This window comes from Antechinus flavipes, chromosome 3 (assembly GCF_016432865.1).
Source record: "Antechinus flavipes isolate AdamAnt ecotype Samford, QLD, Australia chromosome 3, AdamAnt_v2, whole genome shotgun sequence".
Taxonomy (NCBI): Eukaryota; Metazoa; Chordata; class Mammalia; order Dasyuromorphia; family Dasyuridae; genus Antechinus; species Antechinus flavipes.
In genome coordinates, this window is record NC_067400.1 from 381,830,824 (window position 1) to 381,858,474 (window position 27,651).

A 27,651-nucleotide genomic window follows, 5' to 3' on the forward strand; every position below is an offset into this window, starting at 1 on the left:
TGTAGAAAAATCTGGATTCTTAATTTTAATCTATTAATTTTTTTAATGGAGAGTCCAGTCAACAACTTTACCATCATACTTTTTGGTCATATTTTTCTTTTTTGAATCCTTATTTAATTCAATAAATTATTGTTAGTAAAAGAGAAAATGTAGACTCTTCTTTATCAGAATTTAGCCATCAAGAGAATTAAGGATGAAAAACTAGTGAGATTAAAAAAATGATTTTTTTAAAGATTGGTGGAAGATATATTTTTGGGTTTGGGGTGACATCAGGGATTGATCCAGCAGATAAAAATTGAAGATTACACAAAATGATAACTTGCCAGATGAGATAAGAGGATTGGATAAGATCAAAGATATAAATAGAAAATCTTGGTAAGGAGAAGGGCTACCTTTTCAACAATCTAGAGTAAAGGAGGAGTGAATGGGATATGCTGTCAAAGGGATTTGATGATTTTAAAATAGTGGGGAAAGGGTCTAAACATAGCTCTAAACTCTTTTTTACTACCATCAAGAAACGCTATTCAAAACTACTACCAGAGAAAGACAGGTACATTAAAAAAATGAGTTTCTTTTAAGATAATTATTTCAACTGAAGTATTAGTCACCTTCTTTCTCATTACAGATGCTTCATGAACAGCAAGATCAAGCTGAATCCCAATGAAAAACCCTTTATGTAAAAAAAAAAAAAAAAGAACTCAACTAGTTAATTTTTTCTGTTTGCATGTACTATACAGAAAAAAATGGAACGAGAGAGGGCAAAACCATGGTTACCATTCAATGAATAAGAGGAATCTCATAACCTTTATCCACACTAAGATAGAAACAGGTAACTGGCCAGAGAAAGTCAGGTTTCCTAATTTAGGCCATTAAAGTTAGAGCCACACAAAACTCTTTTCAAAGCCCTTTTTACTTCCTTGTTTCTTAGAGAATAAATTAAAGAGTTCAGCATAGGTGAAACAATGTTATTCAAAATTTGAACTACAGCACCAAGCAAAGGATTAGGTGTAGACTGAAAGTAGATGATGATAACTGGTCCAAAGGCACACATGATTGCAGTAAGGTGAGCACTGCAGGTAGAGAAAGCTTTGCTCCTGCCTTCAGCTGAACGGATTCTCAAAATAGCTATTCCAATGCGGGTGTAGGAGGCAATAATAGTGGAAAATAATGCTAAAGTCCAAAGACCAACATTAGTGAAACCCACCCTCTGGGCCAGTGAGCTGTCAGCACAGGCCAAAGGTAAAATAACAGGAATGTCACAGAAGTAATAGTCTATTTCATTGGGACCACAATAAGGCAACTGGAAGGTGAGTGATGTCAATACAGTGGCATGGATGCAGCTAATCAATGAGGTACAAGTGGCAAAGACCACACAAAGTCTGGGGTTCATAATGACTGTGTAGCGCAGGGGATGACAGATGGCAACAAAACGGTCATATGACATCACAGAATAGAGAACACCTTCAGCACATCCTATAAAATGGTAGAAGAAGAGCTGGGTGGCACATCCTCTGTAAGAGATGGCTCTCCTTCTTCCAGAGAGAAAAACAAGCATTTTAGGACAACTCACTGAAGGAAAATATATGTCAAAAGTAGATAATAGTCCCAAAAAGAAATACATAGGTGTATGAAGGCGAGAGGAGGAGATGATGGCCAAGAGGATGAGGAAGTTCCCCAGCAGGGTAAAGATGTAGATGAATAAGAAAATGACAAAGAGCATAGTCTCCAGTCCTTCTGTATGAGGGATTCCCAGGAGGATGAACTCAGTCACCTCTGTGTAATTCTTGATCTTCATGAGAGAGTCAGCCCTGGGGGAAAACAAATGAAAGCAGAGAGTGCATAGAGACATCAAATAAAAACTGTGAGTTAGTTTGGCTTGATACAAATTCATCTTTGATGACCATTTTATCTTCTTCATGGAAACCTTTATAACTCAATTGGGAAGATTAGAACATACTGGAAGAAAGTCTATCCTTTTTTCACTTGAGACTGTTAGTAACAACTTTTAATTACCATGACTGTAATGAAATGGAGCTCTGAGGTACATGATATTAAGGCATTTCAAACAAATGAATAGATGGAATGACTGTTATTTCTTCCCATTTGAGAGATATATTTTTAAACTTTTTTAAAAAATTATTAACTTTAAACATTTACTTTTATCAGATTTTGATTTCTATTTTTTCCCTCTCTTTGTCCATCTCTTTCCCCCTTTCCTTTTCCAGGACAGTCAGTAATCTGATATAGATCATAGTTGTACAACCATATTAGACACATTTCAGCATTAGTTGTATTGTAAAAGAAGAAGAACAAAATGAAAGAAAAAAGCAACAAAAATCAAGAATAGTATGCTTTGTTTTCATTCAGACTCCATAGTGCTTTCTCTTGCCTGTGGATAGCATTTTGCATCAATGAGTCTTTTGGAATTTTCTTCAATCATTGTATGGCTGAGAAGAACAAAGTCTATCAAAGGTAATCATCCACACACTGTTGCTGTTATTCTGTACAATGTTCTGCTGGTTCTGGCTACTTCCTTCTGTATCAGTTCATGTAAGCATTTCTTAATTTTCTCCCTGGAATATGGCTGTTCATCATTTAAAAAACATGTTTTTAATAAAATTTTATTTTTCCAAATGCATACAAAAGCTAGTTTTCAACATTCACCTTTGCAAAATCTTGTGTTCCTCTTCTTCCCTCCCCCCATCCCAAGATAGCAAATAATGTGATATAGGTAAAACATGTGCAATTCTTCTGAACATATTTCCATATTCTTCATACTGTGCAAAAAAAATCAGCTCAAAAGGGACAAAACACAAGAAAGGAAAAAAAGAAACAAGCAAACAAACAAGAACATCAACAAAAAGTGAAAATACTATGTGTCAATCCATTTATAGTCTCCATAGCATTCTCTCTGGGTGTGGATGGCACTTTCCATCACAAGTCTATTGAAATTGCCTTGAATCTCCTCATTGTTGCAAAGAGCCAAATCCATCACAGTGAATCATCACATAATCTTTTTGCTGTTGTGTACAATGTTCTCTTGGTTTTGCTGTCTTCATTCAGCATCAGTTCCATTAAGTCTTTTCAGACCTTACTCAAATCACCCTGCTCACTATTTCTTATGGAAGAATACTATTACATCACATCCATATATCATAATTTATTCAGTCATTCCCCATCTGAGGGGCATCCACTCAGTTTCAGTTCTTTGTTACTACCAAAAGGACTGCTGGACATTTTTGCACATGTGAGTCCTTTTCCCTCTTTGATGATGTCTTTGGGATACAGACTTAATAGCTGCTTATCATTTCTTATAGAATAGTATTCCATTAAATTATTATGTCACATTTTGTTCAGCCATTGTCTAATTGATGGGCATCCTCTCTATTTCTACTTCTTTAACAACCCAGCTATAGCTGCTATAAACATTTTTGTGCATATCAGTCCTTTTCTCTTTTTTAATATCTCTTTAGGATACAGATCTAGTAGTGGTATTACTAAATCAAAAAATATGCACAGTTTTATATGATTTGGACATCATTTCAAATTGCTCTCCAGAAGCATTAAATCACACAACTCCACCAATAATTCATCATTCTTTCAATTTGCTTACATCTTTTTTGATCTTTATCATTGAAAAATATTTCAAATATTATTGTTTGCTATTATTCAAAGACATGCTATTCAATAAGCATTTGAAATTGTAAACAAAAAAAAATGTCCATCGTAAGAAATGAGAAAAACAGAAAAGGAATATTAGAATGAATGACCAGCCTTGAGTCCTTGTTCCTATTTTATGCTGACTTTCTTTTTCATTCCTATGAATGAGAAAGTTATCAAACCTAGATAACTGCTTAGAAATTAAAAATCACAACTATTCAGCAACTTTGATAGTGCCTTTTGAAATACATAGCCAAAACATAGGAACAGTGGGGACATAGTTGGCAGAATACGTCCTTGCTAAGTAGAAAAATCATTTGATTATCTATAATCATCACAGATATATCAAGATATTTCACTTCAAATAGCAGTCCTAGAAATTTAAGATCAAAAATTTAGTTGAAGGCTTGACCTGGAACTCAAGTTTTCAAAAATTCATAATAAATACTTCTTCCGGATACTTCATGGATAATGGTCAAACATTTCATGGATAATGGTCATGACAGCTGTCATATATACAACTTAAAATGTTTATAAAAATTTTTCTTTACATTAGCTCATTGACCTTCTCAACAAACCTGCTAGGCAGATTCCATAGGTATTATATCTATTTACAAATAAGGAAACAGTCTCAAATAGAACAAGTGACTTGCTGACAATTACAGAGTTTGTGTTTCAGAGACTAGATTAGGACACAGGATATCTTTGCCCCAAGCCAAGGAACCTATCTAGTCTGTTACTGAGTTTTCCACAATCAACAGAGATTTCCTCTTAGAAAAAAATTAAGGTGATTCCTTATTAAAGTATGATACCATCTGTTGAATCTCCACTTTTTGTGTCTGGATAGCTACGTCAAAATTGCTGAATTCCTATGGTTCAAAGAACCCAGCCAACAACCCCTAGATGCTGATGGCCCAATATATCTTTTCCTTTCTTTCTGTTCTAGAGAATCTTATAGGAACATGATCTCCAACCTTGGGAATTATTAAATAGTGCCAACCAACCTATAGTTCTCCATTCTGTTGCCAACATCAAAAGAGGTGATAGATCAAAATTGGGTGAACTTACATGTCCGTGAGAGAACATAGTTGACTGGGGATGAGAAATCTTTCCTCCTTTTCTCAAGTTTCTCATGAAGGGAAGATGGGAGTTTTCTCCCCCAAACCTTCTATTTTAGGTTCCATGAAATTAAGCCAGTGTGTATTTGGCAACTATGTATTCTTCTCATTATTAGACCAAATTATCCAAATTAAACAACCACTACTACCTTGATTCTCTCCTAGACTTCAATAGTCCCAGGACTTGAGATGTGTTGTGTGCAAAAAGCCTTTATAGTTTGCCTTGATTTCCCATTGGGATTTTATCTTGGATACATCCAAAATTCAAGAAATCTCTTGAGCTGTGCGAGCAATTAGACCTTGGATGTTTTGAGGCTTTAGAAAAGGGACAACTGTTTGGTGGAGTAGAATCTCATAGCACATACACACACACACACACACACACACACACACACACACACAGACACACACACACACACACACACACACACACACACACACACACACACACACACACACACACACTTGTTTATTTGCTTACTTTTTTCATAAAGCAAGTTCCAACCTAACTCTGAGGTTGTGTGCAAAAAGCCTTTATAATTTGCCTTTATTTCCCTTGGGATCTTATCTTAGGATACATCCCAAATTCAAGAAATCTCTGGAGCTGGGGGGAACAATTAGACCTTATGTGTTTTGAGGCTTTAGAAAAGGGACAACTGCTTGGTGGAGTAGAATCTCATCACACACACACACACACACACACACACACACACACACACACATTTACTTCTTTTTTTTTTTAATAAAGCAAGTTGCAAAGTGTTAAAGGTTCACAATTCCTTCTCTAAGTTTATTGCTTTACCTTCCCTTCCCTCCTAAATTGTAACTTATTATAAATATATTGTGAAAAATTCAACACATCTTCCAATTAGAATAGAAATGAGCTTGAGAAAGGAGTTATCTCAGATGCAATTTGGGAATTACAGATCTATATTTTCATTGTAAAGCATGAGATATTCTCTCTTAATGAATATACACTTTATTAATAAAACCTTCACAATAGCATTGCAGATCAATAATGCAATTATCTAAGTAATGCCAAAGGTAGGATTTTTTTCTTCTGATGGAGCAAAGTCAGAAGTCACTTTTGTCAGAAGTGTCTTTCCATGGCAATTTCAAATATAAAGAATGTATTATTACACCTCCAATAAGCAGACTAAAACTGCTTTACTGTCATAATTTCTGGCCTCTATAATGGTACTCTGAACTTTTTGGACATTGACGTCTTATTCCCACCCATAGGAAACCATTAAGGTGGGAGTTCCTATTTCTCTTCAATCCTTAGTTCCATTTTCCCTTCCTCAAAATTATAAAGTCTTGGACCTTTCTGTTCCCCTTCTAAACTGATTCCACCAAATTGTCACTCATATCCCTTCAATGAATTAGGAATCATCAATTAATATATATTTGGCAATGTGGAGAATCACCAGATTTTGCAATTTGTTTTTAAAGTAGGATTTGATTTTTTCCATATATTGAAAAAAAGATTTTTCTGACATTATTTTTACAAGATTTTGAGTTTTAAATTTTCTCCCTCCTACCTTCCTCTCTCTTCTTCTGAAGATAATAGGCAATTTGACATACTCTATGCTTGCACTATGATGTAAAACATAGTTCCATGTTAGTCACAGTTGTGAAAGAAGACACAGATGGAAAGAAAAACATCAGAATAAAATGAAAAAAATATATATTTCAATCTTCATTCAGAATGCATCAGTTCTTTGTCTGATTATGCATAGCATTTCCCTTCCAAAGAACTTTGTACTTCTCTCTCTCTCTCTCTCTCTCTCTCTCTTTTTGTACTTCTCTTGAATCATTGTGTTACTGAGAAGAGCTTAATCAATCATGGTTGGTCATCAAACAATTTTGCCGATACTATACAATGTTTTTCTGTTTATGCTCATTTAGATTTGTAGCTTTTTGCACAAGTCTTTCAACGTTTTTCTGAAATCTGCCTGTTCATCAATTTTTTTGCATGAAAGTATTCTATTACATCTGTATTCCAGAACTTTTTCAGCCATTCCCTTAATGGTTGAATCTGCCCAATTTCCAGTTCCTTGCTGTAAATACATTTGTACATTTACGTCCTTTTCTTTTCTTTTTATTATCTCTTTGGTATACAGACCAAGTAATGGTATTGTTGGTTCAAAGGATATCCAAAGTTTGGTTGCCCTTTGATCCTACTTCTAAATTGCTGTCCAGAATGGTTGGACCAATTCACAATTCTATCAACAACGCATTAGTGTCTCAATTATCCCACATCCTTGCCAATATTTATCCCTTTCCATTTTTATCATTTTCAAAAATCTGATATTTAGGAAGTGGTTTCTCAAAGTTGTTTTTATTTGCATTTATTTATTAAAAATTATTTAGAGTACTTCTTCATATGCCTATAGATAACTTTGATTTCTTCAGCTGAAAACTGCCTTCTCATATTCTTTGATCATTAATCAATAGGGGAATGACTTGTATTCTTATAAATTTGACTCAATTCTGTCTTTATTTTGTTAGTTTTTTCTCACTAGTATTTTATTTTTCCAAATACACACAAAGATCGTTTTCAACATTGATTTTTGTAAGATTTTGAATTTTAAATTACTTGCTATCCTTTCCTTATTTCCCCTCTCACCAAGACAGTAAGCAATCTGATTTAGGTTAAACATGTACAATCCTTTTCAACTATTTCCATATTTACATTTTTTACAAGACAGATCAGATTAAAATGAAAAAAGAAACACAAGAAATAATAAGCAATAATCAAACAAATAAGGTTGAAAATATAAAGTGCTTTTTTTCTACACTCAGTCTCCATAGTTTCCTCTCTGGATGTGGATGGAATTTTCCATCCCAAGTTTAATATAATTGCCTTGAGTCACCATACAGCTGAGAAGAGCCTTGTCCATCACAATTGATCATCACATTATCTTGCCATTATTTAGTGTTCTCTTGGTTCTGTTCACTTCACTCAGCATCCAGTTCATGTAAGTCTTTCCAGGCTTTTCTGAAATCAGCCTGTCCATCATTTCCTATAGAACAATACTATCACATATTCATATGCCATAACTTATTCAGCTATTGCCCAACTGATGGCCATCCACTCAATTTCCAATTCCTTAACACTACAGAAAGAGCTTTTGGGAACATCTTTGTGCATGTGGGTTCTTTCCCCTGTTTTATGATCTCTTTGTGATACAGACCCAATGATGAGATTACTGAATCAGAGTGTATACACAGTTTAATAACCCTTTGGGCATAGTTCCCCATTGCTCTCCAGGATGACTGGATCAGTTCACAACCCTACTTACATTGCCTCCAACATTCATCATTATCTTTTCCTGTCATCTTAGCCAATCTGAAAGGTGAGTAGAAACATCTAGATTCTTAATTTTAATCTACTCACTAACACATATTTCTTGAAAATCAAATTAACTTTATCATCAAACTTCTTAATCATATTTTTCTTTTTTAATATTTATTTAATTTTTCATAAGAGAATTAAAACTATTATGCTTAGATCTTTTGTTGAACCTGTGTTCAAATCATCAAATCAAATCATCAAATCAAATCAAATTATACTCCTTCTGATAATGTAGAACATAGCCCATCCATGAGTACTTATTCTGCATGTTTCTTATCCATATTCTCCTCAATCTTTTAAAAAGTACTCAGCTGACATGCTAAGAACTTGTTTTGAAATCTTTTGACATTGAATGGATACCAATAAACTGTGCAGTCTGGCCATCAGTTAGCTAGCCCTTTTTGGTTATATCCTTCTTCCTATATTTCAGCTTTGAACCCTTCCTTGTAACAAGTGAAAAAATTTATACAACAGCAGTGTCTTACCAAGTATAAAACACTAAGACAAGACAAATATCTTTTGGTTTTGTTTACTTCACTATCATTTCATTCAAGTTTTCCCATATTTTCTTCTATCTTTCAATTTTTCATATTCACCATTTACTATTCAACAATGTTATGCCAAATTCATATGCCACAATTTGTTTTGAATTATTTATTCCTACAAAATAAAATGCCACTACACAGACAGACTATATATATATATAGTCTTTGACAACTTGAGTACCTATGTCCAATAGTGTGATCTCTTGTAGAAGCTCACAGATAGTGGGGAACACTGGGTGAGGTATAAAACTCTTTAGTCCAATGGAACTCTGCTAATGTGACTAGTTTGGCTCCACATCTTGTAATAGCATCTTGGCCTTCTTGAGAAGTCAGGGCACATGACAAAGTGTATTGTAATTAAAGCAAAGTTATATACTAAAGTAGCAAGGAGACATTTGCACTCAATAGCAAGTTGTTTATGTGGTCCCACATGCACAGTGAACTATAGTTATGTAAATATCTTAGATTATATAAAGCTTAGTGAATTTTAAATAAACAGATGCTTGTCTTGATTACCTTCAAGGGTTCCACCCCTTTACTCCTCACCCATCATCAGGATTCAGGCTGGTACTGAAATCCTCCAATGAGTGGGTCTGGACATTTGGCTCTCAATGTGGGACTATATACAATTGGTAGTTCCTTAGTATTTCTATTATCTTTTGTAGGCATGCTTCCAACATTTGCTCCTTAGGAGCATACCCCAATATATCATCCATGTAATGTAAAAACAACTCTTGGAAATGCTTATTGGAATAAGAGTAGGGTTCATTCATTTGACACATGGTAGGGTTGTTTTTCATTCCCTGTGGCAAAAATCAAATCCATTCAAATCTTTTATAAGGCTCAGGTAACAACATTATTTCTGGCACTGAAAAGGCAAATCTTTTCATATCCTCCCTATCAAGAAGGATAAAGTAGAAACAATCCTTAATGTCTACAACTCAAAGAGGCCATTCTCTAGGCAGTTGAGTAGGAGATGGAAGCCCAGGCTGAAGAGTTCCCATTATTCATTTGTTCATTCACTTTGTTCAAATCAGTCAATATACTCCATTTTCCAGATTTCTTTTTTCATAGCAAATACAGGGAATTCCAAGGACTTAGAGAAGGTTGTAGGTGTCCTTGGTCAAGTTTCTCCTTTAGTATATCTAATAAGGCCTGATTTTTTCCACTGGTTAAGGGACATTGCTCCACTCACACTGGTGTATTAATTTCCCATTGGATGGGGATAGGTGTAAGGGCTGCCAGGCCTTTAACAGTGACTTGCCTAAAAAGCCGAAATGCTCAATTGAAATCCCAACTGCTGTAAAATATCACTTCCCCCCAGATTGATGGGGATTTTTTTTTACTACAAAAGGAGTAAAAACTCCCATTTTATCTTCAAATTTTCATCTCATTCCAACTGTATCTCATACCTTCTCTTTTGCTTTGACTAATGCCTCTTGTAATTGGGACATAGAAGGAGGGCTGCTGGTGGCAATGTTGTCACCGCTCATCCAGCTCTTTCTTCTCCTGTCCATGAAGACAGAAATGAGGGAGAAGGATCAGAAAGGAGAGGATATGCCAAGGGTACATACTTGGATATAGGCATAAGTGAAAGCTGGTTGAGAAATGGAGAAGCACCATGCCCATCAAACTCCTTATCTCTGTCCCTGCCACACACCCTCCAGGGCTGTGGGCACCATCCCTTGATTTATTCTCCTCATGTTTACTTGTTTGTCACCACACACTAAAAGCTTGCTTTTTCTTCTATGAATAATTTTTTAAAACCAATTTTTCAATAAACTGTTCTTTCACTACCTTCTGGAGATGTATACTCCATAACATCCAAGAACTCAGTGATCTGCTTTTGAGTCACAAACAAACTTTACTTCTTTATCAACCTAAGTAAGCATTGTTCATACTTCCCTTAAGAGGGAGGCATTTTTATTAGAACTTGCACCATTTCAATTGAAAAATGAAAATGACTAGATTAGTCCTTACCAAATCTTCCACTTGCCTTTTTTTTTTTTTAAACTTACCTTGTTTCTGGGTCACAGAGACTCCTCAGCTGAACTTGGTCAGTTAAACTGCTGTGTGACCTGCTCTCCAGAGATTCACATTGGGTGCTAATTATCCGGACCTGCTCACTAGAGGATTTCAGTATCAGCCCAAATCCTGATCATGGATGATGTGTGAAGGAGTGAAACTCTTGAAGATGGTCAAAACAGGAGTCCATTTACTCAAAATTCTCTTAGTAAGGCACATGTGCTAACTATATACTGTGCATGCAGGACCATATAAACAACTTGCTATTGTATGCAGATGTTTCCTTGTCACTTTAGTACAACTCTGGGTTAATTACAACACAAGTTGTCACATCCCTTGACTTCTGAGGAAGGCCAAGATGCACTCGGGTATGATAAAGGGCCAAATTAGATATGTCAGCAGAGTTCCACTGGACTAAAGGGTCTTATACCTTGCCCAGGGTTCTCCCGAATCTGTGACCTTCTACAATCTCTCACTTAAAAGATATGAATTATATAGACATTATTCTCACATAGTTTCAAATTATTCCTCATTGAATAATGATAATTATTATGTTATGACAATTTACATTAGTCCAATTTTTTGTTTGTTTATAGTCATAGATAGCTATAATGACACACTTTATATTGCTACCTGTTTGCATTCTTGTTTACTAAAAATTAAAAATCTTATTTACTATGATTAACCTTAACTTAACAAAATTCTCAAAAGTCTTCTATATTGTATAACTGTAGATTTAAAAACACCACTGTTAGGAAATAAAATCACATTAATTTTAAGGATGAAGCCTAAAGGGTATAGGTAGAAGTCAGTTTTCAATGGTCTGAAAAGGTAGTAAAAGAGAAAATGTAGACCACTATTTATTAGAATTTAGCCATCAAGGGAGGAGAATTCAGGATGAAAAACAAGTAGGATAAAAAATTATTTTTTAAAGTTTGGTGGAGGATATATTTTTGGGTTTGGGATGAAATCAGGGATTGATCCAGCAGATAAAAATTGAAGATCACCCAAAAGGATTATCTGTCAAAGAAACAAGAGGATTGGATGAGATCAAAGGTAGAAATACAAAGCCTTGGTAAGGAGAAGGGCCAACTTTTCAACAAATGAATGGGATATTCTGTCAGAGGGATTTGGTGATTTAAAACAGTGGGAAAAAGGAGTTCATCAGTAACTCTCTACACCAATGAAATCATAGGTCGAAACTGTCCCTAATTTTAATCACAAACACTATTCAAAACTACTACCAAGAGAAAGACAGGTGTATTCAAAAATGAGTTTTTAAGATAATTATTTCAAACAAAGTAATAGATGGGCAACATCTTTCTCATCACAGACACTTCATGAACTGGGAGATGAAAGTGAATCCCAATGAAAAAACCTTTTAAGAGAAAAAAGAACTCAATTAGCTATGTTTTTCTGATCACTGGACAGAAAATATGGAAAGTTGACATTGAAAGAAGGAAATACCATGGTTATCATGCAGTGAAGGAGAGGAATCTCCTCACTTATGTCCACATAAAACTGGCACAGGAAACTGAGCAGGGAAATTGAGGTCTCCTAATTTAGGTCTTTAAAGTTAGAACCACACAAAACTCTTTTCAAGGCTCTTTTTACTTCCTTGTTTCTCAGAGAATAAATTAAAGAGTTCAGCATAGGTGAAACAATGTTATTCAAAATTTGAACTATGGCACCAAGCAAAGGATTAGGTGTAGACTGAAAGTAGATAATGATAATTGGTCCCCAGGCACACAGGATTGCAGTAAGGTGAGCACTGCAGGTAGAGAAAGCTTTGCTCCTGCCTTCAGCTGAACGGATTCTCAAAATAGCTATTCCAATGCGGGTGTAGGAGGCAATAATAGTGGAAAATAATGCTAAAGTCCAAAGACCAACATTAGTGAAACCCACCCTCTGGGCCAGTGAGCTGTCAGCACAGGCCAAAGGTAAAATAACAGGAATGTCACAGAAGTAATAGTCTATTTCATTGGGACCACAATAAGGCAACTGGAAGGTGAGTGATGTCAATACAGTGGCATGGATGCAGCTAATCAATGAGGTACAAGTGGCAAAGACCACACAAAGTCTGGGGTTCATAATGACTGTGTAGCGCAGGGGATGACAGATGGCAACAAAACGGTCATATGACATCACAGAATAGAGAACACCTTCAGCACATCCTATAAAATGGTAGAAGAAGAGCTGGGTGGCACATCCTCTGTAAGAGATGGCTCTGCTCCTTCCAGAGAGAAAAATGAGCATTTTAGGACAACTCACTGAAGGAAAAAATATGTCAAAGGTAGATAAGAGTCCCAAGAAGAAATACATGGGTGTATGAAGGCGAGAGGAAGAGATGATGGCCAAGAGGATGAGGAAGTTCCCTAGCAGGGTAAAGATGTAGATGAATAAGAAAATGACAAAGAGCATAGTCTCCAGTCCTTTTGTATGAGGGATTCCCAGGAGGATGAACTCAGTCACCTCTGTGTAATTCTTGATCTTCATGGGAGAGTCAGTCCTGGGGGAAGAGAAAAGAAAGCAGAGAGTGCACAGAGATATCAATCACAAACTATGAGTTGATTTGGCATGATACAAATTCATTTTTGATCCCTATTTTATGTTCTTTATTGAAACCTTTACAACCCAATTGGAAAATTGGAGCAGAGTAGAAGAAAGTCTACCCTTTTTCATTTGAGACTGTTACTTTAAACTTTTAATTACCATGACTTTAATGAAATGAAGCTTTGAGATACATAATATTAAGGCATTTCAAACAAAGGAATAGAATTGAATGACTACTATTCCTTCCCACTTGCTAGATATTTTTTTAATTTTTAAATTTTTTATTAACTTTCAACATTTACTTTTATAAGATTTTGATTTCTATCCCCCCCTTGTCCTTCCTTTCTCCTTTTCTTTCCCCGAGAGTAAGAAATGTGCTATAAATTATACATGTACAAACATAATAGACACATTTCAGCATTAATCATATTGTAAAAGAAGAATCAGAACAAAAGGAAAGAAAAAGCAACAAAAATCGAGAATAGAATGTTTTGATTTTCATTCAGACTACATAGTTCTTTCTCTTTACTGTGGATAGCATTTTCCATCACTGAGTGTTTTGGAATTTTCTTCAATTGGCTGAGAAGAGCAAAGTCTATCAAAGTTGATCGCTCACACAATGTTGCTGTTGCTTTGTACAATGTTCTCTTGATTTTGGCTACTTTATTCTGCATCAGTTCATGTAAGCATTTCTCAATTTTTTCACTGAAATCTGGGGATTCATCAAATTTAAAAATTGTTTTTAATAATATTTTATTTTTCCAAATACATACAAAGATAGTTTCAATGTTAACCTTTGTAAAATCTTTTGTTCCTCCTCCTTTCTCCCCCTATCCCAAGACAGTAAGAAATCTGATATAGATAAAACATGTACAATTCTTCTAAACATTTTCATATTCTTCATGCTATGTAAAAAAAATAGATCAAAAGGGACAAAACTCATGAAAGTAAAACAAACAAATAAAAACAAGAACATCAACAAAAGTGAAAATATTATGCTTTGATTCAAATATAATCTCCATAGTAGTTTCTCTGGATGTCAATGACACTTTCCATCACAATATTGTAATTGCTTTGAATAACCTCATTGTTGCAAAGAGCCAACTCTATAACAGTGAATTGTCACATAATCTTGCTGTTGTTGTGTACAATGTTCTCTTGGTTTTGCTTTCTTCAATCACCATCAATTCATATAAGCCTATTTAGGCTTTACTGAAATCAGCCTGCTTATCATTTCTTACAGAATAATAATATTCAATTATATCCATATTTTATTTATCCATTCCCCAACTGAGAGGCATACACTCAGTTTCTAGTTCTTTGCTACTATAAAAAGGCTATTATGGACATTTTTACACATGTAGGTCCTTTTCCCTCTTTCATGATCTTGTTGTGATACAGACCCAGTAGTTACTCATCATTTTTTATAAAATAGTATTCCATTACATTCATATGTCATAATTTGTTCAGCCCTTCCTTAATTGATGGGCATCCCCTCTATGTCTCTACAGTCTTTACAACCACAACTATAGCTGCTATAAACATTTCTGTACATATGGGTCTTTTCCTATTTTTTAAGATCTATTTTGCATATAGACCTAGTAGTGGTACTGCTGGATCAAAAATTATGCACAGATTTATATAATTTGGGTATTTCAAATTATTCTCCAGAATGGTTGGATCAGTTCACAACTCCACCAACAATGCATTGCTCTTCCAATTTTCTTACATTCTTTCTGACATTTATTATTGAAAAAGTTTCAAATATTATTATTTGCTATTATTCAACGACATGTTATTCAATAAGCATTTGAAATTGGGGGAAAAAATGTCCATAATAAGAAATGAGAAAAGCAAAAAAGGAATGTTAGAATGAACTACTAGCCTTGGATCTTTGCTCCTATTTTTTGCTGACTTCCTTTATTATTCCTATGGATGAGAAAATTATTAATCCTGGATACCTGCTTAGAAATTAAAAAGTCACAGATATTAGAGTAACTTTGCAGTGATTTGTGAAATTCACAGCCAAGACATAGCTCAAAGTGTGGGTATAGTTCAGGAGAATATGCCCTCAGTAAGTGGAAAAATCATTTGATTTTCTTGACAAACAAAAATACTTCACTTTATTAAGTAGCCCTTCTGGAAATTTAAGTTAAAAAATGAAGTTGAAGACTTGATCTGGATCTTAAATCTCCAAAGTTTCATAATAAACACTTCTTCAGGTATTGACTCCTTTATTATCATATCATGGAGAATAATCATGACAGCTGCCACATATAGGACTTAAATGTTTATAAAATACTTTCCCTACATTATCTCATTGAACTTTTCAACAAACCTGCTAGGCAGGTGCCATGGGTATTATGTCTTTTTACAGATAAGGAAACAGTATCTCAAAGAGGACAAGTGTTTTGCTGATAGTTGCAAAATTTGTGTATCAGAAGCTAGATTTGGATACACAATTTGGACATCTTTACCCCAAGACAAGGAGCCTATCCAACCTATCACTGAGTTATCCACAATCAGCAGTGATTTCCTCCTAGAAGAAGTTAAGGTGATCTCTCAATAACATATGATGCCATCTTTTGAGTGTCTACTTTTTCTGTAGCTAAATAACAATTGCTGAATTCCCTAGGTTCAAGGAACAAAGCCAACCATCTCTAGATGCTAATGGCCCAATATATTTTTCTCCTTACATTTATTGTTCTGGAGATTCTTATAAGAAGGTAGTCTCCATGCTTGGTAATTAGTCAATAGTGCCAACCAACTTATAGCTCCCCATTCTCTTGTCAACATCAAAAGTAGTGATAGATAAATATTGGTTGAACTTACATGTTCAAGCGATAACATAGTTGACTGCGGATGAAAAATCTTTCCTCCTTTTCTTCAGTCTCTTATGAAGGGAAGATATGAGTTTTCCCCCCATAACTTCTATTTTAGGTCCCATGAGGTTAGGCCAGTATATGTATCTGACAATCCTGAATTCTTCTCATTATTAGACCAAATTATCCAAATCAATCAACACAGGACTGCCTTGATTCTTTCCTAGACTTCAATAGCCTCAGACTTTGGGTTGAGTGTGTGTGAAAAGAGCCTTTTTAATTTGCCTCAATTTTCCCTTGGGATATCATCTTAGGATACATCATAAATTCAAGAAACCTCTGGAGCTGGGGGAGCAATTAGACCTGAGGTGTTTTGAGATTTTAGAACAGGGACAACTGTTTGGTGGAGTAGAATCTCATTTCATTACACACATATGTGTGTGTATATACATATATATACATATGCATATACATACATACATATGTGTGTATTTACTTTCTTACTTGCTTCCTTTTTTGATAAACCAAGTTCCAAAAAGTTAAAGGTTCACAAATCTTTCTCTAGATTTGTTGGTTTGTCTCCCCCTTCCAACTAAATTGTAATTAGTTATAAATATAGAATGAAAAATTCAAGACACTTATCTTCAACTTAGAAAAGAAATGAACTTGAGAAAGGAGTGACCTCAGACTAAATTTGGGAATTCTGGATCTATGTTATGGTTGTAAAGCATGAGATCTTCTCAGTTAATGAATATTCACTTCATTAATAATACTTTCTCAATAGCATTGTAGATCAATAATGCAATTATTTGAGTAATGCCAAAGGTAGGAATTTTTTCTTCTGGTGGAGCAAAGTTTTTTTGTCAGAAGTGTCTTTCCATGGCAATTTCAAATATAAAGATTGTATCACTACCTTTCCAATAAATAGAATAGTACTGCTTTACTATCATAACTTGTGACCTCAAAATGCCACAAGAATGTCTTCTGGATATTGAATTCTGATTCCTACTCATGGGAGCCCATTAAGGTGGAAATTCCAATTTCTCTTCAATGCTTAGTCCTATTTTCCCTTCCAAAATGTTATGAAGTCCTGGATCTTTCTGTTCCCTTCCTAAACTGATTCAACCAAATGGTCACTCATACCCCTTCAATGAATTAGGAGTCACCAATTAATATGCATTTGACAATGTGGAGAATCACCAGATTTTGCAATTTGTATTTTTTAAAAGTAGAATTTGATTTTTCCATAGATTTCAAAAAAGCTTTTTTTGTGTGGTGTAGAGGGTTGAAACTCCAAAAAGGAATGCTTGAATCAGACAATTGAGCACTTAAGGCTAATTACCTATTGGATGTGAGACAATGACTCTCTTAGCATATGTTTGGATAAATGGCTCTTCTCACTGTTGGTGTTTGCTGAATGTTTGGTATTTAGATATTCACAGGATTGGAGGGCAGATGGAGAGGTGCGAGAGAGGCCCTTGGTGGCAGGACAGAGGAGGAGAGAGGCTGGTGATTCTGGACTCCAGAATCCAGGAGAAATTTTTTGGCAAACTTCATGGCAGTTTGCCTGCCTCCTTCACTTCTCCCCCTAAAGAACAAAGAATTTAATTTATCCTGACTCTGGCTGACCCGAAGCCCTCCAGTAGCCTGTATTGTACAGTGTATAATATTTATTTTTACAAGATTTTGAGTTTCAATTTTTCTCCCCTTACTTTCCTTTCTCCTCTTCTGAAATTGGTAGACAATTTGATTTATTTTATACTTGTGATATCATGTAAAACACATTTCCATAGTACTCATAGTTGTGAAAGAAGAACAGATGTGAAAGAACAGATCAAAAGAAAAAGACCACAAGAATAAAATGAAAACAATATGCATCAATCTTCAGAATGCATTAGTTCTTTGTCTGATTTTGCATAGCATTTCCCTTCCAATGTCCTTTGTACTTGTCTTGAATCATTGTGTTGCTAACAAGAGCTTAATCAATCATGGCTGGTCATCAACCAACAATGCTGATACTATGTATAATGGTTTTCTGGTTCTGATCATTTAGCTTTGCAGCATTTTGTACAAGTCTTTATAGGTTTTTCTGAAATCTCCCGATTCATCATTTCATATTGCATGAAAGTATTCCATTATATCCATATACCACAGCTTTTTCAATCATTCCTTAATGGCTGAATCTCCACAGTTCCTTGCCACCACAAAAATTGCTATAAATGTATTTGTACATATACATCCTTTTCTTTTTTATTATCTCTTTGTTATACGGACCAAGTAGTGGTGTTGTTGTGTCAAAGGATATGCACAATTATTTAGAGCAATTCTTCATATACCTATAGATAACTTTGATTTTTTCAGCTGAAAATTACTTGTTCATATTCTTTTTTCCATTTATAAATTGGAAAATAATTTGTCTTCTTATAAATTTCACTCAATTCTGACTTTGTTTTTTTAATAGTATCCAAATACACACAAAAATAATTTTCAACATTCATTTTTGTAAGATTTTGATTTTAAATTTCTTGCTCTCCTTTCCTTAATTTCCTTCCCCTCACCATGATCACAAGCAATCTGATTTAGGTTAAACATGAACAATCTTTTTAAACTATTTCCATATTTGTCATGTTATACAAAAAGATCAAACCAAAAGGGAAATAACACAAGAAAGAAAATGCAAACAAAGAAATAAACAAAAAAGCCTGAAAATACAAAATGCTTTTTTCTACGCTCAATCTCCATAGTTCCCTCTCTGGATGTGGATGTAATTTTCCATCTAAGTCTAAGATAATTGTATTGAGTCATCACATTACTGAGAAGAGCCAAGCCCATCATAGTTGATCATTGCATAATCTAGCCATTACTGTGTAGTGTGCTCTTGATTCTACTCATTTCACTCAGCATCCAGTTTATGTAAGTTTTTCCAAGCTTTTCCAAAATTAGCCTATCCATCATTTCCTACAGAATAATAATATTACATTATGTTCATATAACTTATTCAGCTATTGCCCAACTGATGACCATCCACTCAATTCCTAATTCCTTGACAATACAGAAAGAGCTGTTGGAAACTTCTTCATTCATATGGGTTCTTTCCCCTGTTTTATGATCTCTTTGAGATAAAGACCCAATAGTGAGCCTACTGAATCAAAGTATATGCATAGTTTTAAAACCCTTTGGGTATAGTTCCCCATTGCTCTCCAGAATGGTTAGATCAGTTCACAACTCCCCTACCAATGACCAAAACTGAACATTGATAGAAGTCCTAGTTTTTCCGCATCCCCTCCAACATTCATCATTATTTTTTCCTATCATCTTAGCAATCTGAGAGGTGTGTAGAAACATCTGGATTTTTCATTTTAATCTATTAACTTTTTTATTGAAGAGTCCAATCAACTTAACTTTATCATCAGACCTATTGGTCATATTTTTCTTTTTTGAATCCTTATTTAATTTTTCATTAGAGAGTAAAAACTTTTATGCTTAGATCTTTGTTGGATCTGTGAAATAATCATTATGGATACTCCTTCTCATAATGTAGATCATAGCCCATCCATGACTACCTATTCTGCATTTTTTCTTGTCCATGTTCTCCTTGTTAGTCTTTTAAAGGGTACTGAACTGATATGCTAAGAACTTGTTTTGAAATCTCTTGACATTGAATGGATACCAATAAACTATACAGTCTTGTCTTCAATTAACTAATCTTTTTTGGTTCTATCCCTCTTCCAATAATTTATCTTTCTAACCTCCCTTATAAAAAGTAAAAACATTTTATGCAAAAGCAGTATCTTAGCAAGTATGAAATATTAAAACAAGGCAAATAGAATTTTTTATCTTTATCTTTTGGATCTGCTTAATTCACTCTATCATTTCATTCATGTTTTCCCATATTTTTCCCTCTTTCTTTCAATGTTTTATATTCATCATTTACTATTCAATAACATTATTTATTATGACTAACCTCAACTTAACAAATTTCTCAAAAGGCTTCTATATTGTCTGATTATATTTAAAAACATGCTGTTAGCAAATAAAAATACACTAACTTTAAGGATGAAAACTAAAGGGTATAGGTATAAGCCAGTCTTCATGCGTCTAAAAAGTTAGTGAAAGAGAAAATGTAGACCACTCTGTCAGAATTTAGTCATCAAAGGAGTAGAATTAAGGATGAAAAAGTAGTAAGATTGAAAAAAATGATTTTTAAAAGATTTATGAAGGATATATTTTTAGGTTTGGGGTTAAATCAGGGATGAAGGCAACAGATAAATATTGAAAATTATCCAAAAAGGACAATTTGCCAGAAGAGAAAAGAAGATTGGATGAGAACAATAGTACAATGCCTTGGTAAGGAGAAGGGTCAACTTTTCAACACACTAGAGTAAAGGAGGAGTAAATGGGATATGCTGTCAAAAAGATCTGGTGATTTAAAATAATGGGAAAAGGAAATTTAATAGTAACTCTTTAAACCAATGAAATCATAGTTCTAAACTGTCACTTTCACCAAGAAACACTATTTCAAAAAAACTACCAAGAAAAAGATAGGTATGTTAAAAAATGAGTTTCTTTTAAAATAATTATTTCAAATGAAGTATTAAACAGTCATCTTCTCTCTTGTCACAGACACTTCATGAACAGTGAGATGAAAGTGAATCCCAATTAAAAAAAAAAAAACCAAAACAACCTTTTCACAGAGAAAATCAACTATTTTTTTCTGTTTGCATGCACTGTACAGAAAAGATGGAAGATTGACACAGAGAGAGGGCAAAATCATGGTTACCATTCAATGAAGGAGAAAAATCTCATAACCTATATCCACACTAAGATAGAAACAGGGAACTGACCAGAGAAAGTCAGGTTTCCTAATTTAGGCCATTAAAGTTAGAGTCACACAAAACTCTTTTCAAGGCCCTTTTTACTTCCTTGTTTCTTAGAGAATAAATTAAAGAGTTCAGCATAGGTGAAACAATGTTATTCAAAATTTGAACTACAGCACCAAGGAAAGGATTAGGTGTAGATTGAAAGTAGATGATGATAACTGGTCCATAGGCACACATGATTGCAGTAAGGTGAGCACTGCAGGTAGAGAAAGCTTTGCTCCTGCCTTCAGCTGAACGGATTCTCAAAATGGCTATTCCAATGCGGGTATAGGAGACAATAATGGTGAAAAATAATGCTAAAGCCAGAAGCCCAACATTAGTGAAACCCACCCTCTGGGCCAGTGAGTTGTCAGCACAGGCCAAAGGTAAAATAACAGGAATGTCACAGAAGTAATAACTTATTTCATTGGGACCACAGTAAGGCAATTGGAAAGTCAGTGATGTCAATACAGTGGCATGGATACATCCTATCAATGAGGTACAAATGGCTAGGACCACACAAAGTCTGGGGTTCATAATGACTGTGTAACGCAGTGGATGACAGATGGCAACAAAACGGTCATATGACATCACAGAATAGAGAACGCCTTCGGCACATCCTATAAAATGGTAGAAGAAGAGCTGGGTGGCACATCCTCTGTAAGAGATGGCTCTGCTCCTTCCAGAGAGAAAGACCAGCATTTTAGGACAACTCACTGAAGGAAAAAATATGTCAAAGGTAGATAAGAATCCCAAGAAGAAATACATAGGTGTATGAAGGCGAGAGGAGGAGATGATGGCCAAGAGGATGAGGAAGTTCCCTAGCAGGGTGAAGATATAGATGAATAAGAAAATGACAAAGAGCATAGTCTCCAGTCTTTCTGTGTGAGGGATTCCCAGGAGGATGAACTCAGTCACTTCTGTGTAATTTTTGATCTTCATGGGAGAGTCATCCCTGGGGGAAGACAAATGAAAGCAGAAGATGAATAGCAACATCAAACACAAAATGTGAGTTGATTTGATTTGATACAAATTCATCTTTGATCACCATTTTATGGTCTTTATTGAAACCTTTTCAAACCTTTTCAAATTGGGAAGACTGGAACATGCTGGAAGAAAGTCTATCCTTTTTTCACTTGAGACTGTTAGTTACAACTTTTAATTACCATGACTGTAATAAAATGGAGCTCTGAGGTACCTAATATTAAGGTATTTCAAATAAATGAATAGAATTGAATAATACCTGCTATTTCTTCCCATTTCATAGATTTTTTATTAAATTCTTTAAAAAATTATTTATTAAACTTCAACATTTACTTTTCATCAGGTTTTGATTTTTTTCTTTCCCTTTTCCTTTCCCAAGAGAGCAAGAATTCTTATATAGTTTCTACAGATAAAATCATATTAGATTTCCACATTAGTCATAGTGTAAAAGAAGAACAAAAGGAAGGAAGGATGAGATAGAAAAAGCAACAAAAATCGGGAATAGTAAGCTTTGATTTTCATTCAGACTCCATAATTCTGTTTCTGACTATGGATAGCATTTCCATCAATGAATCTCTTCAAATTTACTTAGATCATTTTCTGGCTGAGAAGAGCAAAGTCTATCAAAGTTGATCTTCCACACGATGTTGCTATTATTCTGTACTATGTTTTTGCCACTGCAGTATGGCACATTTCAGTAAAATGTTCAAAAATGTTAAGGTTTAGAATGACCCAAAATAGGGAAGGAATGGTTAAATAGGAATTCTGAAAAATACATGAAGCTTTTAATGTTTACAGGCTTAATATGAATCAATTGATACAATGAGCCAGTCAAAAAAAAATTAATACAAAAACTGAGCTGCATTAAATAGAGTTCTCCTGGTTCTGGCTACTTCATTCTATATCAGTTCATGTTAAGTATTTCTCAATTTCCCCCCTGAAATTCGGTTGTTTGTATTTTTAAAAATTGCTTTTAATAGTATTTTATTTTTCCAAATACATACAAAGATAGTTTTTAATATTCACCTTTGCAAAACCTTGTGTTCCTCCCCCTTCTTTCTCCAATCCCAAAACAGCTAGCAATCAATCAATCTGATATTGGTAAAACATGTGCAATTATTCTAATCATATTTCTATATTCTTATACTGTGCAAAAAAAAAATCAGATCAAGAGGGGAAAAGACAAGAAAAGAAAAAAAAGAAACAAGCAAACAAACAAGAACATCAACAAAAAGTGAAAATACTATGTATCAATCCACTTATAGTCTCCCTAGTATTCTCTCTGACATCTCTGGGTGTGGATGACATTTTCCATCACAAGTCTATTGAAATTGCCTTGAATCTCCTCGTTGTTGCAAAGAGCCAAATCCATCACAGTGAATGACCACATAATCTTTTTGTTGTTGTGTACAATGTTTTGCTCTTGGTTTTACTGTATTCATTCAGCATCAATTCATGTAAGTCTTTTCAATTCTTACTGAAATTAGCCTGCTTATCATTTCTTACATAACAATAATATTCCCTTGCATCCATATACCATAACTTATTCAGCCATTCCCCAAATGAGGGGCAACCACTCAATTTCCAGTTAATTGCCACTACAAAAAGAGATGCTATGAACATTTTTGCACATGTGGATCCTCTTCCTTTTTTCATGATTTCTTTGAGATACAGACTCAATAGCAACTCATCATTCCTTTTAGAATAGTATTCCATTATGTTCATATGTCACAATTCATTCAGCCATTCCCTCATTGATGGGTATCCCCTTTATTTCCACTTTTTTGCCACCAAAAACTATAGCTTCTATAAACATTTTTGTACATATGGGTTTTTTTTTTCTATTTTTTAAGATCTCTTTTGCATACAGACCTAGTTGTGGTATTGCTGGATCAAAAAGTATGCACAGTTTCATATCCCTTTGGGCATCATTCTAAATTGCTCTTCAGAAGGGTTGGATCAGTTCACAACTGTGACAACAATGCATTACTTTTCCAATTTTCTTACATTCTTTCTGATCTTTATTATTGAAAAATATTGCAAATTTTATTAATTGATATTATTATTATTCAAAGACATGCTATTCAATAAGCATTTGAAATTGGAGAAAAAATGTCCATCATAAGAAATGGAAAAAGCAAAAAAGGAATGTTAGAATGACCCCTAGCCTTGGGTCCTTGGCCCTATTTTATGCTGACCAATTTTATCATTGCTATGAATGAAAAGTTTTTCAATCCTGGGTACCTGCTTAGAAATTAGATATTAGAAAACAGATATTAGAGCAACTTTCATAGTGACTTGTGAAATTCACAGCCAGAACATATGATAGAATGGGGACATAGTTGAGGAAAACATGCCCTTACTAAGTGGAAAAATCATTTGATTATCTTGACTTAGATGTAATCCTTACAGGGATACAAAGATAATTCATTTTTATCAAGTTGCACTCCTAGAAATTTAAGTTCTAAAATGAAGCTGAAGACTTGAACTGGGACTCAAATCTTCCAAAATTCATAATAAACACTTCTTCAGATATTGACTCATTTACCACCATATCATGGATAACAATTACGGCAGCTGTCTAGACTTAAATGTTTATAAAAAAAACTTTCCTACCATTATCTCATTGAACTTTTCAATAAAACTGCTAAACAGGTTCCATAAGTATTATGCTGTCTATTTATAGATAAGGAAACAGAGTCTAAAAGATGAAAAGTAATTTGCCAATAGTTGCAGAACTTGTGTATCAGAAGCTAGATTTAGATACCAGACATCTTTACCCCAAGACAAGGAGACTACCCAGTCTGTCACTGAGTTTTCCACAATCAACAGAGATTTCCTCATAGAAAAAATTAAGGTGATTCCTTAATAAAGTATGATACCATCTTTTGAGTCTCCATGTTTTGTGTCTGTATAGTTAGGTAAAAATTGCTCCCTAGGTTCAAGGAACACAGCCAACCATCCCTAGACACTGAAGACCCAATATACTTTTCTCCTTACATATAGTGCTCTGGAGATTCCTATAAGAAGATGGCTCCCAACCTTGGGAATTATTCAATAGTACCAACCAACTTATAGTTCCTATTCTGTTGTTAGCATCAAAAACACTGATAGATCAAAATTGGGTGAACTTACATGTCCATGAGAGAGTATATTTGACTGGGAATGACAAATCTTGCCTCCTTTTCCTCAGTCTCTCATGAAGGGGAGATAGGAATTTTGCCCCCCATGCCTTCTATTTTAGGCATCATGAAGTTAGGCCAGTGTATGTATCTGGCAATCCTGAATTCTTCTCATAATAATGAGACCAAATTATCCAAATTAATCAACACAAGACTGCCTTGATTCTTTCCTAGTGTTCAATAGCCCCAGGCCTTATATTAGGTGTCTGTGAAAAGAACCTTTTTAATTTGCCTTGGTTTCCCCTTGGGATATTATCTTAGGATAAATCATAAACTCAAGAAATCTCTTGAGCTGGGAGAGCAATTAGACCTTGGGTGTTTTGAGGCTTTAGAAATGGGACAGCTGCTTGTTGGAGTAGAATCTCATGACTTTCTCTGTCTCTCTGTCTGTCTGTCTCTCTCTCTCTCTCTCTCTCTCTCACACACACACACACACACAAACACACATTTACTTACTTGTTTTGATAAAACAATTTCCAGAGAGTTAAAAGTTCACAAATCCTTCTCTAGGTTTGTTGCTTGACCTCCCCCTCCCAAGTAAATTGTAATTAATATTCAATATAATGTGAAAATTCAGAAGACATATTTCCCAGTTAGAATAGATATGAGCCTGAGAAAGGAGTGATCTCTGACTCATTTTGGGAATTCCAGATCTGTGTTATGGTTGCAAACATGAGATCTTTTTATTTAATGAGTATTCAGATTTCTCAATGGCATTGTACATCAGTAGTGCATTTATTTGAGTAATACCAAAGGTAGGAATTTTTTCTTCTGATGGAGCAAAGTCTTTTGTAACTACTATCTTTCTATGGCAATTCCAAATATAAAGATGTATCATTATACTTCCAATAAACAGAATAGTACTGCTTTATTGTCATAATTTGTGGCCTAGATAATGCTACTCTCTACTTTTCTGGACACTGAATTCTGATTCCCATCCATAGGAATCCATTAAGGCAAGAGTTCCTATTTCTCTTCAGTCTTTAGTCCTATTTTCCCTTCTCAAAAGTTATGAGGTCCTGGACTTTTCTGTTCCCTTTCAAAACAGATTCCAACAAATTGTCACTCATACCATTTCAATGAATTAGTAGTCACCAATTAATGTGCATTTGGCAATGTGGAGAATTACCAGATTTTTCAATTTCTATTTTTTAAAATAGAATTTGATTTTTCTATAGGGTTCAAAAATTATTTTTGTGGCATTTAATTTTACAATTTTTTGAGTTTCAAATACACTCTTTCCTCCTACTTTCTCTCATCTTCTTAAGTTGGTAGGCAATTTGATATATTTTATACTTGTGATATCATGTAAAACACATTTCCATAGTACTAACAGTTACAGAAGAAGAAACAGATAAAAAGAAAAAAATAACATAAGAATAAAATGAAAACTATGGTTCAATCTACATTCAGAATGCATCAGTATTGCATTCTTTGATTTTGCATAGTATTTCCCTTTTAATGTCCTTTGTACTTCTCTTGAATCATTGTGTTGATGAGAAGAGCTTAATCAATCATGGCTGGTTATCAACCAATGATGCTGATACTATGTACAATGGTTTTCTGGTTCTGCTCATTTAGCTTTGCAGCATTTTGTTCAAGTTTTTACAGGATTTTCTGAAATCTGCCTGTTCATCATTTCTTATTGCATAAAAGTATTCCATTACATCCATATACTACAGCTTTTTCAGCCATTCCTTAATGGCTGAATCTGCCCAATTTCCATTTCTTTGCCACCACAACAATTGCTATAAATCCATTTGTACATACACATCCTTTTCTTTTTTTATTATCTCTTTGTTATGCAGACCAAGTAATGGTATTGTTGGGTCAAAGGAAATGCAGAATTTGGTTGCCCTTTGATCCTAGTTCCATATCTGTCCAGAATGGCTGAACCAGTTCACAACTCCATCAACAATACGTTAGTATCTCAATTTTCTCATATCCTTTCCCCTATTTACCACTTTCCATTTTTGCCACTTTAAAAAATCTAATAGGTAGAAGGTGGTATCTCAAAGTTGTTTTAAATCACATTTATCTAATAAAAGTTAGTGAGATGACTTCTTCATATGCCTATGGATAAGTTTTATTTCTTCAGCTGAAGAATATTCTTCATATTCATATTCATTGACCTGTTCATATTCTTTGACCATTTGCCAATTGAAGAATGACTTTTCCTATAAATTTGACTCAATTCACTCTTTGTTTTGTTTTTCCCTTCTTAATAGTATTTTATTTTTCTGAATACACACAAAGATATTTTTCAACATTTATTTTTGTAAGATTTTGAGTTATAAATTTCTTGCTCTCCTTCCTTTCCCCCTCTTCACCAGCAAGCAATCTGATTTAGATTAAACATATATAATCCTTTTAAATATATTTCCTTATTTGTCATGTGTACTAGAAAGATCAAACTAAAAGGGTAAAAACACAAGCAAGAAAATGAAAAGAAACAAATAATCAAACAATCGTAAAAATGCAAAATGTTTTTCCTACACTCAATCTCCATAGTTCCCTCTCTGGATGAGGATGCAATTTTCCATAT

General features: G+C 34.4%; 3 protein-coding genes across 3 annotated transcripts; all 3 read right to left on the minus strand.

Annotated features, from left to right (window-relative positions):
- Nucleotides 1-856: 856 nt before the first annotated feature.
- Nucleotides 857-1,795, minus strand: LOC127557264 (olfactory receptor 148-like). Its single transcript, XM_051990646.1, has one exon. It carries the CDS (start codon nucleotides 1,793-1,795, stop codon nucleotides 857-859), a length of 939 nt encoding a protein of 312 aa, XP_051846606.1.
- A 7,363-nt stretch (nucleotides 1,796-9,158) lies between these two features.
- LOC127557265 (olfactory receptor 148-like) lies at nucleotides 9,159-13,202 on the minus strand. Its single transcript, XM_051990647.1, has 2 exons — nucleotides 12,295-13,202; nucleotides 9,159-9,222 (listed from the first exon to the last, which is right to left on the minus strand). The coding sequence occupies exons 1-2, from the start codon at nucleotides 13,200-13,202 to the stop codon at nucleotides 9,159-9,161; spliced, it is 972 nt and encodes a 323-aa protein (XP_051846607.1).
- Nucleotides 13,203-20,943: 7,741 nt separating this feature from the next.
- On the minus strand, nucleotides 20,944-21,882 carry LOC127557266 (olfactory receptor 148-like). Its single transcript, XM_051990648.1, has one exon. It carries the CDS (start codon nucleotides 21,880-21,882, stop codon nucleotides 20,944-20,946), a length of 939 nt encoding a protein of 312 aa, XP_051846608.1.
- Nucleotides 21,883-27,651: the final 5,769 nt, after the last annotated feature.